Source organism: Lithobates pipiens, unplaced genomic scaffold (genome assembly GCF_037356315.1).
Source record: "Lithobates pipiens isolate NorthernLeopardFrog02 unplaced genomic scaffold, aLitPip1_a1.2 Scaffold_10, whole genome shotgun sequence".
Taxonomy (NCBI): Eukaryota; Metazoa; Chordata; class Amphibia; order Anura; family Ranidae; genus Lithobates; species Lithobates pipiens.
Window position 1 is genome coordinate 36,110,541 of NW_027507686.1, and position 18,486 is coordinate 36,129,026.

An 18,486-nucleotide genomic window follows, 5' to 3' on the forward strand; every position below is an offset into this window, starting at 1 on the left:
TTATATAGCAGTGATTGCTGTATAAATGACAATGGTCCCAAAAATGTGTCAAAAATGTCTGATGTGTCCGCCATAATGTCACAGTCACAATAAAAATCGCTGATCGCCGCCATTACTAGTAAAAAAAAAAATATTAATAAAAATGCCATAAAACTATCCCCTATATTGTAAATGCTATAACTTTTGCGCAAACCAATCAATAATCGCTTATTCAGATTTTTTTAACCAAAAATATGTAGAAGAATACGTATCGGCCTAAAATGAGGGAAAAAAATGTTTTTATTTATATTTTTGGGGGATATTTATTATAACAAAAAGTAAAAAATAATGCGTTTTTTTCAAAATTGTCGCTCTATTTTTGTTTATAGCGCAAAAAATAAAAACCACAGGGGTGATCAAATACCACCAAAAGAACGCTCTATTTGTGGGGAAAAAAGTATGTCAATTTTGTTTGGGAGCCACGTCGCACGACCGCGCAATTGTCAGTTACAGTGACGCAGTGCCGAATCGCAAAAAGTGGTCTGGTCTGACCAGCAAAATGGTCCGGGGCTTACGTTTTTAAGCAAGAGTTTACTGAATGCAAGAATGAAATGGATTCATTTAGTTTATTTTGTTGTGATTGGCCCCAGTCTATTCCATGTGATCACTGTGACCAATCTCAGCTAACAACACAATTGTACACAATGTATGGCTTGAAAGAAAGCCATCCATCAACTGTCATGTGACCTGCTGTGATTGGTTACAGCAGTCACATGGTACTGACAGCAGACCGGTACAGTGATCAGTCATCAGCTGTGTCTGGTAGAGACAGTCGGTAACAGATCGCACTGCAGCACAGCCCCACGGCCCCACGTCATATGATGTCCACCCGGAGCAAAAAATACTGGGCTCCCCGGCGTCATTCTGCCAGAGGCCGGGCAGCAACGGATTAAGCAAATCCTTTTGTGTGAATCTTTTTGTCGATTTTCTTACCTGGAGATCCTGCCAGTAACAGCAGTTTTCTTAAAGTGGAACTAAACCCCCTTACATCCCCCTCCAGAGTGGTCAGGGGAGCTGCAGTGTAGTCAGATGGACAAGGGGACCGTGGGATGGACAGGGGGACCGTGGGATGGACAGGGGGACAGAGGAATGGACAGTCAGACAATGGGATGGACAGGGGGATGGACAGGGGGACCGTGGGATGGACAGGGGGACACTTACACATACAGACTTGTCTCTATCTCCCCTAGTCAACAGCGGCCCCGGGACTCACTGGCACTGACTGGGCAGTGGGAACAGGCTGGATCCTGGTGAATCGTCGCTCTGGTGTACCTGGCTGGTCTCTCTCTCTCTCTGCTGCTGGCCGGAGGTGGAGAAGGAGAGAGGAGGTGGGTGGACTCGTCTCTGAGTCGGAGGTGTGCTGCTCAGCCATAGGGTGCACTGCCCATGTGTAAGCCGACATCACTGGTTGCTAGACGAGGGGCGGCCCTAGCGTAATAACCAGTTCTGCAGATGAGTGTATTCAGTGTAACTATATCAGAGTGGCGGAGGCAGACCAGTTTTTTTTTTTTCAATCCGGGACACTGTATTGTCCCGAAATGAAGGTGCCTGGGATATGGGACAAAGATCATAATTAAGGGACAATCCCGGGCAATCCGGGATACGTGGGCACCCTATCCACCACATGCTGATATATTTTGCTGTTATGTCCAGGACACGCTATGACATGATTATGCATTTCCTACATTTTAATGACAATTTGCAATTCCTCAAGATTACCCCATGCACGACAAATTGTACAATGCCCCCTAATAAATTCTTTTTCCAAACGATTTGCTGAAGTGTCTGTCCCAGACCAAAATATTTGTGTGGACAAATCCCTTATCCACTTTACTGGCTGGCTGCAGTTCAAACAATATATTCCAAGTAAGAGGACCAGGTACGGGTTAAAACTGAAAAAAATATATGTGTAACTTATGCTCCTGGAATGCCTGGAAGTGCTACTTGGATGTTGGGCCTCTATAGGTGGTCAGGCTCTGTAAAAGTCTCACACATGTGGTATTGCCATACCCAGGAGGAGTAGCAGAATGTATTTTGGGGTATCATTTTTGCTATGTACATGCTATGTGTTAGAAATTTGTTAGAAATTGACAACTTTGTATAAAAAAAGTTTTAATTTTCTTTCTACGTCTTCCGAAAACTTGTGGAAAAAAATGAACTGTTCAAAAGACTCATAATGCCTCATAGAATATACGTTGGGGTGTTTGCTTTTCAAAATGGGGTCATTTTGTGGGCGTTTCCATTGTCCTGGTGCTCCAGGGCCTTCAAATTGTGATAGGTCGTTGTGAAATTAGATGTGTAATTTATGCTTCTAGAATGCCTGATGGCGCTCCCTGCATGCGGCCAGGCTGTGTAAAATTCTCACATATGTGGTATCGCCATATTCAAGAGGAGTAGCAGAATGTATTTTGGGGTGTAATTGCAAGTATGCATATGCTGTGTGTAAGAAATAACTTGTTAATATGACAAGTTTGTCTAAAAAAAAATAAAAAAAAAATAAAAAGATTTCTTAATTTTCCCAAGAATTGTAGGAAAAAATTACAACTTCAATTACAACTTTCCTGGCTTGTTAGTATCTCAAGAAATGAGATAGGCCGTCAGTACATCAGGTGTGATCCAGTGTGATCAATTTTCAAGGATTAGCACCATAGCTTGTAGACTCTATAACTTTCACACAAACTAAATAATATACACAAATTTGGGCTATTTTTTACCAAAAATATGTAACAGTATACATTTTGGCCCAAATTTATGAAGAAAAATTACTTATTTGCTAAATTTTACAATAAATAATGTTTGTTTTTAAAAATTTTCGCTCTTTTTTAGCTTATAACGCAAAAAATAAAAAGTCCAGCGGTGATTAAATACCACCAAAAGAAAGTTCTATTTGTGTGAAAAAAAAAAAAAGAAGATTAAAATGTTTGTTTGGGGTACAGTGTAGCATGACTAATTAATTGTCATTCTAAAGCCCCATACACACTATCAGATTTTCTGCTGATTTTTTCCTTCAAATTTACCAAAACCATATCATATGAGGTCAAACCTTAGGAGTTTCAGTTTGTATAGAATCAGGCAGGCCCTTGCACTACATGGTTTTGGTAAATATGAAGACAAAAATCAGCAGAAAATCTGATAGTGTGTATGGGGCTAAAGTGTGAGAGCACTGAAAGCTGGAAATTGGTCTAGGCGGGAAGGGGTAAAAGTGTCCTGGGCATCTTAACGATCACAACATACAGGGATATACTATTATATATGTTATGTATTTTTTTTATATATATTATCTTGTTTATTTCACTGATGTTGTAGTGTAAATGCACTGTTTCTTGTGTGTTGTCATGGTTATCTCATTTGCCTTTCCTCTGGTGAATGCTGTCTGGTTACTGTTGGATCGGGCCCAATTTTCCAGTACTATGCGACCGCCCAGCGCCACACTCTGCAATTCATTGTGGGGTGTTGGCGCATGCTGGACCAGACAGAGGGCGTGTTCCTCTGCCGGGTTCTTGTTCGCTTCTGCTGCTCCCCTCTCTTCGGCCGGAATTATTCAACGCCGGTGTGATCATATCAGGCGCATGCGCAGTTTGCGATGAGCAGCCAGTCTGGATGGCGTCACATCGGCCATGCCGATTGGTTGACTACAGGCGGGAAGTGTATATTTAAGGACACTTTTCTGCGTCCTTCATTTGACTATCTGCAACAGCTGTTTATACCAGAGCGGCGAGGGTTCCTCCTTACATGGTGATATTAAGGTATAGCGCAATAGTCCTTCTCTTTCTTACTACTGTTCTACCAGGATTCCTATTACACCTTACTAATCTGAGTCCCTTCTTTCCTTGTCCTTGTATCCACTAGGTTTATGAATTGCTCACATATCTTCGGATTATCAGCACTAGTTATTCTTCAAAACCCTCTGTTAAAGCTTTGGGAATTTATCCCCCTGCTGGAGACTTTGTTGTCTAGCGAATCTTTTTAGTGCTGTATTAGCTTCTAGGGACTGCTTCTAGTACCCTGACAGTCCCTTTCATACATATCAGCTACCTCAATGTGCAATTCTTCCTGGTGAGTGGCAGCATTTCGATTATATACCCCTTTTCTGCAGTTCAATATCTATCTAGATCCTTTTGATAACTATCAAGCAATCATAGTTACCTTTTCACTTTCTAGACACTCTGTGTCATCAGGATCACCAATTACCTCCTGTTTATTCGTCCAATTTTACTCTGTTGTAGTTAACACGGCCTCTACTGTTTGTGTAATGTCGCTAAGCCTACATAAGTATACTTATCCACATTATGGTCCATATGTGCGAACAATATAGTTAATCTTTTATATTTTTACATATATTTGAGGCTACAATTCTTGAGCTATTCATTATAATTAGGTCCCCGGCCTTCTGGCCTAGATTGTGGTAGTTCTAGTTCTGGACAGTTTTTCAGGAGAGAACCCCGGCACCTCCTTTTGTGGGGGGGTTAGTACTTCCCAAATGTAATTAGGTAGGAGTGATGGGAGCGACGGTGAAGGGCTCTCACCCAGCTCTCAGAACTTCAGGTCTTCTTGCCTGGGGTGCTGGCTGCTGTGGTCTGGGTCATTGGTCAGGGTTGGTACTGAAAGCCTATGGTGTATGTGCCCCTGGAGTGGCAGTCCAGGGGTGCAGTACAATCACTGTGAGTGAATGTCACTTTGATTTATGGCACCACGGTCACTGCACCATATACACACTTTTTTAGCACCTGCCTCCTGGGCCGGCCTTTTGGCTGGGACCATAGGAATATTGTATTCCTAGCCGGAGGCCACCTTTTTACTCTTTTCTACTTCCTTCTCCCCCACTTTCTTTGATCTATTTGCTTTGTGTGTCACGTTTTTGTCTTTTTTTGTTTGTACGCAGTTTGTTGCACTGTGTGACTGGTAGGGTGCAGGTCCTCAGGCCTGCCCTGCAAGTCTTGGGAGGGGGTGGACATGGCCTTTTGGCTTAGTTCACCCTCCCTCATGGGGTCTCCCTTCGGGGGAGCTCCACCGATTACATGGGTGCCTCTGTTTCGCAGACCCTACAGAGAAAGGAGTCCGTCTGGTTTCGGCCAGATGGACCAAGTGTAAGTACCCTTGTCCTCGTCAGGACCCTAACACCCCGGGGGATTCAGGGCAAGGCCCTCTGATTTTAGATGGCTTGTGTACCCATTGCACTTTTTTGTGTCACCTCTTGATGTGTATGCACATTTTTTTGGCAAGTTTTTGAGTGTGTTTCACACGCCATGGGCTTTCAAAAAAATAAATAAAAAATCATTATAATTAGGTCCAAGTTCATTTGTTTGTTTCTTTAAATTTTTCTTTTCTTTTCTCATCTTCCCCAATCCTTACCCCTCCCATTCCCCCCTCCCCGTTTTCTTTTTATTTGTCTCCTTGTTTAATTTATGTTATTTTATTTTATGGATGTTTTCACTTTCTCATCGCTTTCTTCTTCTCCCTTTCCCCCCTCCTTTTCCAATCGTTGTTGCTATACCTTTTCTATACGCTGAATTTAGTATGTAAAAAAACTCCCCAAATAATTTGTGTCTATAATAAATTTGAACTATTCTAGTTATCATGTTACATACCTCCCCACCATAGTTTACAGATTTTTGGTGCCTTACCCTTCTTATGTGACCAGGCAGCCTCCTTTCGTGAGGGTATTTCACAAGCACAGCGCCACATCAATATTTTAATGTTGTTTTGAGTTTTATTGTATATTTGATCTCATTTTTTAGTAAAGTCTGTTGATGCTCCTGAAGAAGCGCATGGGCGCGTAACATGTAGAGATCAGGATATTATTATCATCAATATCTGTTACACAGCCTATGTTTGGAAATTGGAATTTAAACTTGACTGTGGAATGAGTGGCCCTTCACCTCCAAGTTTTTTTATGCTAATTGCCTCTGGCTATGTACAGTATTAATTATTCAACCTTATTATACTGACTTTTTCTAATGTCAATATTTTTTAATGTAATTTCTATGTTTAATAAACTGTTTACGTATTAACTACCCATGTGCTCGTGCCTAAAAAGTCCAAGCCTTCTACACCAATTTTTCGATTTACTATTGACATAAACACATACACACGCACAAACCACAGGTTGAAATGGATGAACTGGTATCTTCTTTTAACTTTACCGACTATGTAACTATGTCAAGCTAGAGACTCAGGAACTGCCTTTGCTAACTTTTTTTTTTTTTTTAATCAGTAGTAAACATTGAGAGAAAAAACAAACCTCTTTCTATAAGGTAAAGGCATGATGTGCTAATATGCATTGCATACCAGCAGATTATGAAAGACTTACCTTGAAACAGAGCCCTCCAGCGCCGGCCAGCCATATACGGTGCAAATGTCTTTCCTGCTACCTGTGCAAAGAAATTTGCATGAATCCCCCATTAACACAGGCAGTGTCGGCTTGGGGGGGGGGGTTGGACAAGACAGTGATAATAATAACAAGAAAATACCGGCAGACTGGTTGTAGCCAATTTGGTCAATCAACTTGGCACATTCAGCCTGCTCATTAACAGGTTGAATCCCGTCTGGTTCCTGCTGAACCGGTCGAGATTCGAATGGCATATGGCCGACCAGGGGCGGACTGACAACTCAAGGGGCCCCTGGGCAATAGGAGATTATGGGGCCCCCAGGCAATCAGAGATTATGGTGCCACACAGTATACACAAACACACACAAACAGTATACACAGGCATGTTTCTATTGGCTAAGAAAGGACTGGAGAGGTGGGGCAGCTATTATCTCTGGATTTTTAGACCAAAAGGATGTCGATAAGTGACATTTCAGAGACAGATGTAAAAAAACCAACACAAATTTTTACATACTGTCCCTGGTTTTACTGAGGCTGGCAACACTGATGGGGCCCCCTAGTGGCATGGGGCCCTTGGGCAGTGCCCGAATGGCCCAATGGTCAGTCCACCCCTGTGGCCGACCTTAGTGAAGCCAGGATCAGGAAGCTCACATCTTTACAAAACAATTTACATCAGATTTCATAATAGCGAGTTATCAACCTAGAAACATCATGCAGCCAGTGAATCATGAAAAGTCTAAACTCTCATTCTGTGTTCTTGTTCAAGGTCAGAAACAAAGCAGCTGTGATGTCACACTCAGGATAACAGCCCTTAAAGTGAACCTGTGCTTTGCTCACGCAGTGCAAAGCAACATGGTCACTTACCCTTTCATTGCAGCTTATCCTCACCTGTCTGTATAACTGTCCTTTGCCAATCTAACTGCACTACTATCACTTTAATGAATCAATATTCAGAGTCCAATTGGTCATTTGCCAGGTCACTGTCCTGTGAGGGTTGGGATAGCGTCCTTAGCCATGTGTAAGCACCGACCACAGCCACTTGGAGTTACATTAGCTCCATCTGAATGGGGCAACGAGGGGACAATTAGTTCTGTATTCCTAATTCTGGCTGCACCACTACCTAAATACAGCAATCCAATTACACCAAGCTCCAGGGCCCTCATAACATATCACTCATCGACTATATTTATCTTTTATTAAGTCTAAAAACAATAAAACACATCCAGGTGGTGAAATTTTCTCATGCAAAGAGCACACTTTCCCATGGAACTTGGACCTTCAACAGCTATGCAAGACTGGGGTGGTTTGTGTGTTCAAGACTTCACCTACTGCATGCTAATTCCACATAAATGCCTTGCAAAGATCACAAGATGAAGTTGGGATAATATCCATGGAGTGTAGAGGGACTTTGCTGGGCTGCAATATATTTGCAAGGGGCCAAGGACAAACAGCCATCATTGGAAAACAGTGAGTAGCTGAAGCTGGACTTTGTCAGGTCCAAGTTCTTTCTTTGAAGGCAGAAGGAAACCGGAATGTTCATAAAGATCCTCAACTCAGTCGGTGTAAAGTATTTTATTATTTTAATACAAAAACATCAAAATGGCAAAATGGACATCATCTTCCTGTACAAATATATAGTACTTTTAGAAAATGTTGTAATACAAAACACATACAAAAAATACTGACAATAGAAATAAAATTATAATAAAAAAAAAACATAATTGTTGTTAGTCTACCACAAGTGTAAGTAAATAATATATGGTGATAAAATCCTGCTGGCTAATTTGTGGTTGGAAAGAATATCAATAATAAAGAGAAAAAGGCTGTTTTCAGGATAGTGCAAGATAACGTCTTTCTATGGTACACTTAATACAGAATGAAATAGCAGATGATTGTCAATATTCTTGCAAACGTCAGGGCCAGGGGGATCTGATTAATCAGTAGCTATATTCAAGTATTCATGTAAGTGTCCCTGAGGAAAAAAGGTGAGTATATACAGTATGTTGTTTTTAATAAAAGACCAAAGGGCAACGATTTAGTCTTGGATGCTCCAACATCCAGGTCTACCGCCATCCAAATAACAGGCTGCTCGCTCACCGTAGATGTTTAACTCCAACCAAGGTTTATTGCAATGACAGCACACCGATCATTTCCACCCAAAGCAATGCCCCCCAACAGTCTCATGATTAGGGTTAGGGTTAGGATCCCCATAATTAAGATCTGTTATTGGCGAAAAATGTTGGGAGTATGGCTTTGGATGGGAGTGAGGGGGTTTGCTTTCATTGCAATAAACCTTAGCTGGAGTTGAATGACTTTGATGTGGAGCCCACTATTTGGGCGGCGGGTTACAATGGAGCTAGAGTAGGCACGACGGTCTTGGCACCTGGTTATTTGCAGTTAATTGAGGAGGATACAGGCTGGCCTGTGAGGTGTGAAAAGGGTTGGGTTCATCTCAGTCTACTGTCCATCTGATATAATTTAGAATTCGTCCCATTCCACTTGGGAGTTTTGGGTGTTCCTGCCTACCTTTCTGTATTTTGGCTCCTCCTTACATTTTCTGTAATACAAAATAAATAAAAATTCTAGCATGGAGAGTGGGAACCCCTCATTATGGCCAGACCAGGTGTGCAGAAGCCTAAAGGGCAATGGTTTAAATGCATTGGATGCTCCAACATCTAGATCTAGTTGCTATAAATCTGTTCCTGTTCACCTGGAAGTTTTGGGTGTTCCTGCCTACCTGTCTCTGTTCTGGCACCACATTATGTTCTTTCTAATATAAAATAAATACAAATTATAGCATCAGAGTGGGAACCCCTCATATTGGCCACGGCAAGTATACAGAGCCTGGACCTCAAACACAGAGATCTTACCAAAAGTGTCCTCGAGCGAAGTAAGACATTTTCTGATGGTTTTCATTTTCCAATGACTATCAAACACTGAAATACCAATTTTAGGTAAACAGAGCCTTTAATGATGCATTAATGTATGAAAGCATGTATACAAAATATGTTCGGAAATATAGGTTGCTGCTTTACTTTCCTTCTCTATGATGTGGGTGGAATGTTCATACACATAGGACACTATTACTCTACTCCCTACACTCCATGTATTTAACACTTGTGGTTGTGTAGAATAATTACTCCCTCTCAAATGTATGTATGAGTCGGTGGAACGAGTCACGGTGTGAAACTGGGGATCAATATTCAACCTAAACCATCAGTCCAATACAGTAAAACCTTGTATTGTGAGTAACTTAAGTCTGCAAGTGTTTTATAAAGACAAGATTTTTTTTTTTAATAAATTTTAACTTGATAAACAAGCGAGGTCTTGCAATACAAGTAGCATCACGTCACAACGTCACGTCACGTTCCATTGACTCCTATGGGGACATTTTATATACGAGAGCTTTGGATTACAAGCACGTTTCTGGAACAAATTATGCTCACAATCCAGGGTTTTACTATACTTGCAGAAGCTGGGGAGCAGAGAACTGGAAGCTTTTTGACGCATGGGCCCCTGGAAAGGTAAGTATATTACCCATAGGTGTGTGCAGCCTATTGCATTAGGGTGTGCACCCCAAAACTCAAACACACGTACCTTTCTATACAGCTTCAGCTGCACTAGACAGTGAATGGGGAGCGCTCTGAGCTAAGCGGCTTCCAGTTCATCCACAAACTGAAGCACAATAAACACAGTTTACTGTGCTTCAGTTATGAATGAACACAGAGAGTGAGTGTGTTCACTGTGTTCATTTAGAAAAGGAAGAGGTCAGTAAATGGCAGGGGGCCAGTAAATTACATATGGACTATTGACTGCTCACCAATGTTCACCATCCTGAAACATCCCCTGCAGCAGCAGCCAAGGGGAAATGAGAGAAGAGGAGGGAAACCTGCAGCACAGCAGAGGGGCAACACAGGGGGGGGGGAGCCCGGGCAGTAGGGCACAGAGTAATTAGGGTGTGCCCAGAAAACCTGGCACACCTCCTGGGCACGCCTATGATATTACCTCTTATTTTGCAGGTGGACTATTGAGTAAAAAGAACCCTGTGGTAACAAGGTCACTTTAAATTAAAAGGGAAATTAAAAGGGAAATTGTCCGTTAAAATAATGTGTTCTATATTAAGACCATGGGGTTGATTTACTAAAACTAGAGAGTGCAAAATCCGGTGCAGCTATTCATGGTAGCCAATCAGCTTTTAACTTCAGTTTGTTTAATTAAGCTTTGACAAAAAAATGGAAGCTGATTAGTTTCTATGCAGAGCTGCACCAGGTTTTACGCTCTCCAGTTTTAGTAAATCAACCCTTCGTATGTGCTGCTTTTGTGCATCAGATAAATAATCAGCTGATCTTCTGTAGATTTCTTTCCTGCTGTATTCTAGGAGACCTCTACCAGTCTATGGCTAGCCTTATGGCCCATACACACGATCCAAAAATCAGACGAAAAATACCACTTTCGACCCGATCGTACGATAATCGGATCGTTAGTACAGAGCTTTTGAGAGCCGATCACGACAGTTCATCCAATATTATCCTATGGCACAGGCACGAAAACAATGTTTCTTATATGATACCAGATCGTATGTTTTTTGTTTAATCAGTATAGTTATAGAAAACACAATAGAAATACATTACTACACATGACATCACTCCAATTTTTTTGGTCTGTCGTACGGGAATTTTCCTAACTTTAGTAAACTCTTAATTTTTGATATGCAACTAGCATACATAAAAAAAACTGCCGATCTGTCGTCCGCTTTTGGGATTGTGTGAACGCGCCATTAGTGACCCCTAATTCTATAGTAGAGACATCAGAGGAAAAAAGGTAACATTTCTCAGTAGTTTGAGGATATTTCCAACACGCTGGAGAACCTAAAAACCACTTCAACCTTGCCAGGACACCCCTACACTGCCAGACACATTGAAAATAATGTTCAGGTTTGTTGCATGGCTTGTGTAGCCAGTACAGCTTACAGAACATCACTACACATTGTTGTGCTACTAAATTGGACCAAGAGTGATAAGATGTTTTCACCCCTCCGGCAGTTGTCTTCTACTTTTGACAAAGTAGATGCTACAGATCATTAAAGTGTACCTATTGTTCATTCATAGTATTGGAGACCATTTTGTGTCCCGGATCAATAAAACAGGCAACGCAGTTGAATTTCACTTTAAACTTTTGACATCCCAGTGATGTCATGAACTATAACCAAGTCTAAAAGTTCTATGCCCAAAAGGGTTCTCTCTGCTATGCATGGGTGAAAGGTACTCTTTAGATTTGAAGACATTATATTAAGGTGTTCCTAAACCAAAAATATTTGAGGACTTACAGGAAACGACAGTCTAGGATGAAAATATTATTTAATTTATGTAATATTAGGCTAACATGTTTTTCTTTTTTTTTTATTGTGAGCTTTACTGAAGTTTAATAATAAATTCCACATAGCTAAGGGTAATTTTATCATCAAGCCATTTTGTGGTTGGTTGGGTGTCTGAGACAGTTGAAAAAAGTTAATTTTTCACTGTTATGGAATATGGAAATGTAATATCTTCTCAGCATTTTTATTTTAATTGAGGTGTTTGGTGCATACAACGTCATTGTGCTGAGTTTTTTTTTTTCTCATAGATTATATATAAATAGTGCACATGCTGTATATATAGATGCTTATACAGACAGGATTATATTATATTACATAGAGTTTTCAATTTAGGCAAAAAATCTGGTTGAGCATTTAAACACTAGCCCTTTTCCTCACTGGCTATTTCACAGTCTTTGTTCCAAGTTACAACTACTAGTGAAGTTCAACAATAAAACTCTAAAGTTCTCTTGTTTGAACATAGATAGTGGGCATTGTATTTACATTATAATGGTTCCTTTGAGCAGTCATTTCAGGCTGACTTCAATATTAGTGGAAGAAAGTCAGCACTGGGAAAGATCTTGGTTTTTAGGAACTCTTTTCCAGATTTTGGAAGCTTCCAGTTTGGTCAATTGTTTAGGCTTGTATAGACGCATATTGTTTTGTAGGCTGCATTGGATTTAACAAAGCGAAAATTAGCCCAGATCACACACAACCTTACTTGTTTAGAAACATTCTCAGATTTTCAACCTTTCTAAAAGATAAAATTTTGTTAAATGGTTGTGTTTTTTGGGTGGGTTGCTTAGTTTCTAGGCTTGGTTGAAGGAAATAAATTGCTTACATTTTTCAAACTGGAAATTTTAAAGAAGACATATAGTTTCAATGATTTTTATATAAACATGTTAAACATTAAAACCGTTACGGTTTTAAAACTGTTGTTTCTATATATAAATTATAATTATAGATGTACAAGGAGGCAGACATATTTGTTCATTCCCTACCCAGACAGCATCTGCTTATTGCTTTTCAGTGCTGCACAATGGATGTATTTTACAATTTTTTCTAACAAAACAAAAAAAGTTTGCCAACTCATTTAAAACAGTACAATACTTGTGTAGCTGCGGAGATTCCGACAACCAAATCCGTCGGATTTTGTCCAAAACTGTTGTATACACACGGCTGGACAAAGTTGTCGGAAAATCCGACGTGATGACATTATTTAGTTACGACGGGACTACGTTCACGCTAGTAGCCAATAGCTTTGGTGTAGGAATTTGATCTGAGCATGCGTGGCACTTTGTCCGATCGGAATTCTCTACACATGATCGGAGTATGTCCGATCGGAGCATTTTGTCTGAAAATTTTACCAACAAGTTGGAAAACTTTGTCTGTCGGATACTCCGACGGAAACAGTCCGATGTAGACCACACACAGTCGGAATATCCGACAAAACAGTCCGATCGGACACATTCCGTCGGAATCTTCCGACCGTGTGTACAAGGGCTTAGGGAAACTTATAAAGGTCAGATTATCTGCTTGTAGGGGCTAAACTACAACTATGGTAGGGCACGCACGTAAAAGTGTGAAATGCCAACTAAATAACGCTTTTAGGCAGTATTTTTTATTTTTAAAGTATAAAAACATTCAAAGTAGATCTAAACCCTAGCTGGGTGATGGTAAATATTCGAAAGCATGGTGCATTATAAGCAATTGCCGATAATCATCTTTTTTTCATCCTCGTTGCATGAACTTACTGCCGATCTCCTCCAGCCTCTTTTAGTCAGTTCCTATCTACATGTACTCCAGCATCGGCTGGGCATCATTGCTCTGGACTTGCTTCCTGATAGTGACTACTGTGGACAATCTGCACAGTGGGTGCTATTGGTACACCTGCGCAGTCTCCACCACATGGCATGGAAAAGGGTATCAACAGAGAAGCCCAAATGTGAGACAGCTGTCACCATATAACAGGAAGTGCCTAAAAAAAGACCTTCATGGCAGAATCACCATGTATTATTTTATTGAAAGCTGCAGATTTAAAAAGATTGAAGATGGCTTTTTAAATTACCTTAAAATATTAAAGCTTACGTGAGAATTTAGTGTTTGGGTGTAGATCTAATTTAGGTAATTTAGGACTAGAGCTGTCAATTAATTTATGCTACACAGCACGTCGAAATATGGTCTCTAAGAATATTAAAAAAATCTTTCAAAAACAAGGACTATTACAAGGTATCCTGTGAATCCAGAAAATCAGAAAATTATTAATTTCTATTATTGGCTTATTTAATAGGGGGCTGCGAAGAGCTAGATTATGTGTTCAAACCCACAGGGACCAATCAGATCTCAGTTTATTGCAGTCAGATCTAACAAGAATAGATTCTGATTTGGGTACTGGATCTTTGATGCATTCAATAAGCCAATAGGGTTCCAAAGTAAGTTTTGTTAATAAGGAAACTCTTCAAGGTGTTCCAGCCCATACAGATCAGCCAGCATTTTAAATCTGGGACCCCATTCATTTAATACATCATAGTCAATTTCAGAATCTGAAGATCCAGACTCTAGAGAGCTGAGAGACTCTACAATGGATTCCGACCCTTCGTAGCCAAATATATGGAGAGTGTCATATGGTAGCTCTTCGCCATCATTGTCTGCTTCATCCTTTTTTGCTTCGACCATCGAGAACATATCGCCAGTTCTGTTTGGTTTCTGGACGTGAGCATATAGGGCAGGACCAGCGTCCATTTCATACTTAGGCATCACCACATTTCTTCGCACTGAGTTGAGTACAGAGACATCGTAGCTGTTGGTGTCCATCTCTCCACCGCCTTCTTCATCGTAGGTGACCAACTGCTCGTGTATCTCTGCAGGGTTCTTTCCCAAAATAAGGGGGCTTGTGCTCTGCATTCTTCTTACAAATAGCACTGCCAGGATCACTGCTAGATGAAGGATAACAGAACAGTAAAAATTTTAACTTTTCTTTGGAACTCATAAATAATTTGGCTCTAGAGCAGTTGAGCATCTTGGAACAGTTGCATTTACGCTGAAAAGTATTTTATTGTTGTTTAACAAGACACAACCCCTTGCAAGGTACCGAAATATTGGCACTGCAGATTTCTGATGCAGATTAAAGTGGACCTTACTTTAAAATTAAAGGACCCCTTTTCTGGCAGCACCCCACTCCCTAAAATTCTCAGTGAAAGGTGTCACAAAAAACTAAAATATAAAAAAAACAAAAAAAAAAAAAAACACTCACCCTACACCTTTTCATGAGATTTGGGATCCTCAGCTTTCCCAGGAGGCTACAGTGAGGCCCATTGACATTACCAATGCCTACTAGAAGTGGTTGACAACTGAGGTGTAAGCTGAGTATTGTTTACATGTTCATCCAATCTTTCCCTGTTTTATTGCTTTCAGCTTCCATTTTTATTAAGAGGGAGGCTGTAAGTGGAATCTTTATGTAAGGTCTGCTTATGTTCTTACTGCTGGTATCATGGAAATAGGGCATATACAGTATCTCACAAAAGTGAGTACACCCCTCACATTTTTGTAAATGTTTATTATACCTTTTCATGTGACAACATTGAAGAAATGACACTTTGCTACAATGTAAAGTAGTGAGTGTACAGCTTGTATAACAGTGTATATTTGCTGTCCCCTCAAAATAACTCAACACAACCACTAATGTCTAAACCGCTGACAACAAAAGTGAGTAAACCTCCAAGTGAAAATGTCCAAATTGGGCCCAAAGTGTCAATATTTTGTGTTACCACTATTATTTTCCAGCTCTGCCTTAACCCTCTTGGGCATGGGGTTCAACAGCGCATCACAGGTTGCCACTGGAGTGCTCTTCCCCTCCTCCATGGTGACATCACAGAGCTGGTGGATTTTAGAGACCTTGCGCTCCTCCACCTTCTGTTTGAGGATGCCCCACAGATGCTCGATATGGTTTAGGTCTGGAGACCTGCTTGGCCAGTCCATCACCTTTACCCTCAGCTTCCTTAGCAAGGCAGTGGTCATCTGAGGCCGCGTACACACGGGCGGACTGTTCGCCCAACTAAGTTTGTCAGACAATCCGACAAACAGTCCGCTCAAAATTTGCATGAACGGACTTGACCACACACGATGAACGAACAGTCCGCTGAAAGCGTGCGCGATGACGTGAACGGCACGTACGACGGGACTAGAAAAACGACGTCCTATACACTGCAATGCAACCTTCGCCGTGTAAATCCTTTCTGAGCATGCGCGAAACTTAGTCTGTCGAACGAGCCTACACACGAGTGGACTGTCCGCTGAAACCAAGTTTGGGCGGACAGTCTTACGGAAATTCCGAAAAACTTTGTTCGTCAGACTGTCCGCTGAAACAGTCCGCTGAAGCCCACACACGAGCGGACTGTCCGCTGAAACACTGTTCAGCGGACAAAGTTGGGCGAACAGTCCGCCCGTGTGTACGCGGCCTTAGAGGTGTGTTTGGGGTCGTTATCATGTTGGAATACTGCCCTGCTGCCCAGTCTCCAATGGGAGGGGATCATGCACTGCTTCAGTATGTCACAGTAGATGTTGGCATTCATGGTTCCCTCAATGAACTGTAGCTCTCCAATGCCAGCAGAACTCATACAGCCCCAGACCATGACACTCCCACCACCATGCCTGACTGTAGGCAAGACACACTTGCCTTTGTACTCCTCACCTGTTTGCGCCACACATGCTTGACACCATCTGAACCAAATACGTTTATCTTGGTCTCGTCAGACTACAGGACATGGTTCCAGTAATCTATGTCCTTTTTGCAGGCTTTCTTGTGCATCATCTTTAGAAGAGGCTTCCTTCTGGGATGACAGCCATGCAGACCAGTTTTATGCAGTGTGCGGCGTATAGTCTGAGTACTGACAGGCTGACCCCCCATCCCTCAGCTGCAGGGTCTTGGCAATCTTCTTAAAGCTTAGGACATCTTTATGTAGAGCAACAATTCTTTTTTTCAGATCCTCAGAGAGTTCTTTGCCATGAGGTGCCATGTTGAAATTCCAGTGACCAGTATGCGATTGAGAGTGATAACACCAAATTTAACACACCTGCTCCCCATTCACAGCTGAGACCTTGTAACACTAACGAGTCACATGACACCGGTGAAGGGAAAATGACTAATTGGGCCCAATTTGGACATTTTCACTTAGGGGTGTACTCACTTTTGTTGCCAGCGGTTTAGACATTAATGGCTATGTGTTGAGTTATTTTGAGGGGACAGCAAATTTATACAAGCTGTACTCTCACTACTTTACATTGTAGCAATGTATAATTTCTTCTAGTGTTGTCACATGAAAAGATATAATAAAATATTTACAAAAATGTGAGGGGTGTACTCACTTTTGTGAGATACTGTACATACTGTATGTGGGACACTATAGTCAGCATCCAAAGAGTAAAGGCAGAAAGGCAAAATTCTCTCTTTGTATATGGACTCTATGCAATCTCTCAAACAGAAATAATGTTACAGCAAAGAACACTTTAAGCCACCAGATCTGAAGGCACTTACCCAGAAGTATTAGCAATATGGCAACCAGAACAATGATGATGGTGGAGACGGAAACAGCGGCAAGTTTTCCAGCTTCCTCGCAGTAGGTGAATTCCCCTTTCTCATTACACTTACAGACAGTGATAGTCAAGGTGTTGGTGCTAGTCTGTGATGGGATGCCATTGTCAGAAATTATAATAGGAAGGTAATAAAACTTGGCCTCATTGCGATTAAATACTCCATTCTTCACTTTGATACTGGCTGTATTATCTGCAAAGAAAGTCACAGAGACTATTAGGAATAGAGTGCTGTAACTGATTTTACAATATATATGGTAACAGGCTCTTTATTATGGCCACACTTTTCATTACTATAGTTTTATATCATTTTTTATGTACCTCTTATTGTTTAATACACTATATGGCCAAAGTTTGTGGACTCTTGACTATTGCATCTATATGAACTTGTTGGCCTTCCCATTCCAAAACCATAGGCATTAATATGAATTGCCCCATCCCACCATTTTGGGATAGAACAGTCTTGACTCTTTTGGCTTGCAACTGGAATTCTAATTTGTTCCCAAGATGTTGAGTAAGGTTGAGGTCAGGAATATGTACAGGCCACTCCAGTTCCTCCATACCAAAATGGTCAAACCATGTCTTTGTGGAGCTGATTTTGTGCACAGGGGAAGAGTCATGCCAAAATAGAAAAGGACCTTCTCTAAACCACAAGGTTGGATGTGCACAGTAGTCCTAAATGTCTTTATATGCTGTAACATGAAAGCTTTTGTAAACCCCCCCAAAAAAAATCTTGTTCCCTTAAAATATGTTATACAGTGCTTGTGCTGTGTCATTTGGCTCCCTGTATCACCTGTAATACCCGTTTGATCCTGCCTGGCTATGCCCTTCCACTGTACGTTGACCACAATATATCAGGGCAGCTGAGCCCTGACACCGTTGTCAGCGTACATGCCTCCAGCAGCCGCAGCCCTGCTCTCTGTCTCTCTCTGTCTGTGTCCTCTCCTCTGTCATCTCCTCCCTCTCCTCTCTGACTGTCTGCTCGTTTCCATGCGCACCCCCCCCCCCCCCACTCCTGCTGCTCTCATACTTAACCTTAAAAGCACCCATCCCCTCTGTATTCGAACAATAGGTTCCCGTGTGTCTGTGTTATATCATAAATATGCTCTCCTCTCCTCCCCGGCCCCGTGTTCAGAACTGGTGTGCTCGGTCCTGGAAATACGTCAACACAATAATC

The 18,486-nt window shown here is 41.3% G+C and overlaps 1 protein-coding gene across 2 annotated transcripts in view; it reads right to left on the reverse strand.

Annotated features, from left to right (window-relative positions):
- Positions 1-7,924: 7,924 nt before the first annotated feature.
- The window catches only part of CDH5 (cadherin 5), a 103,441-nt gene continuing 92,879 nt past the window's right edge, over positions 7,925-18,486 (reverse strand). Inside the window, exons 11-12 of one of the 2 annotated variants that reach the window (XM_077454321.1) lie at positions 17,254-17,502; positions 7,925-14,653 (exon numbers count right to left, since the gene is read on the reverse strand). In XM_077454321.1, coding sequence (XP_077310447.1) covers positions 14,163-14,653; positions 17,254-17,502 — 740 coding nt within the window. In that variant the 3' untranslated portion in view covers positions 7,925-14,162. Of the gene's footprint in view, positions 14,657-17,253; positions 17,503-18,486 lie in introns of both variants that reach the window. The other variant, XM_077454310.1, reaches the window with a different exon arrangement.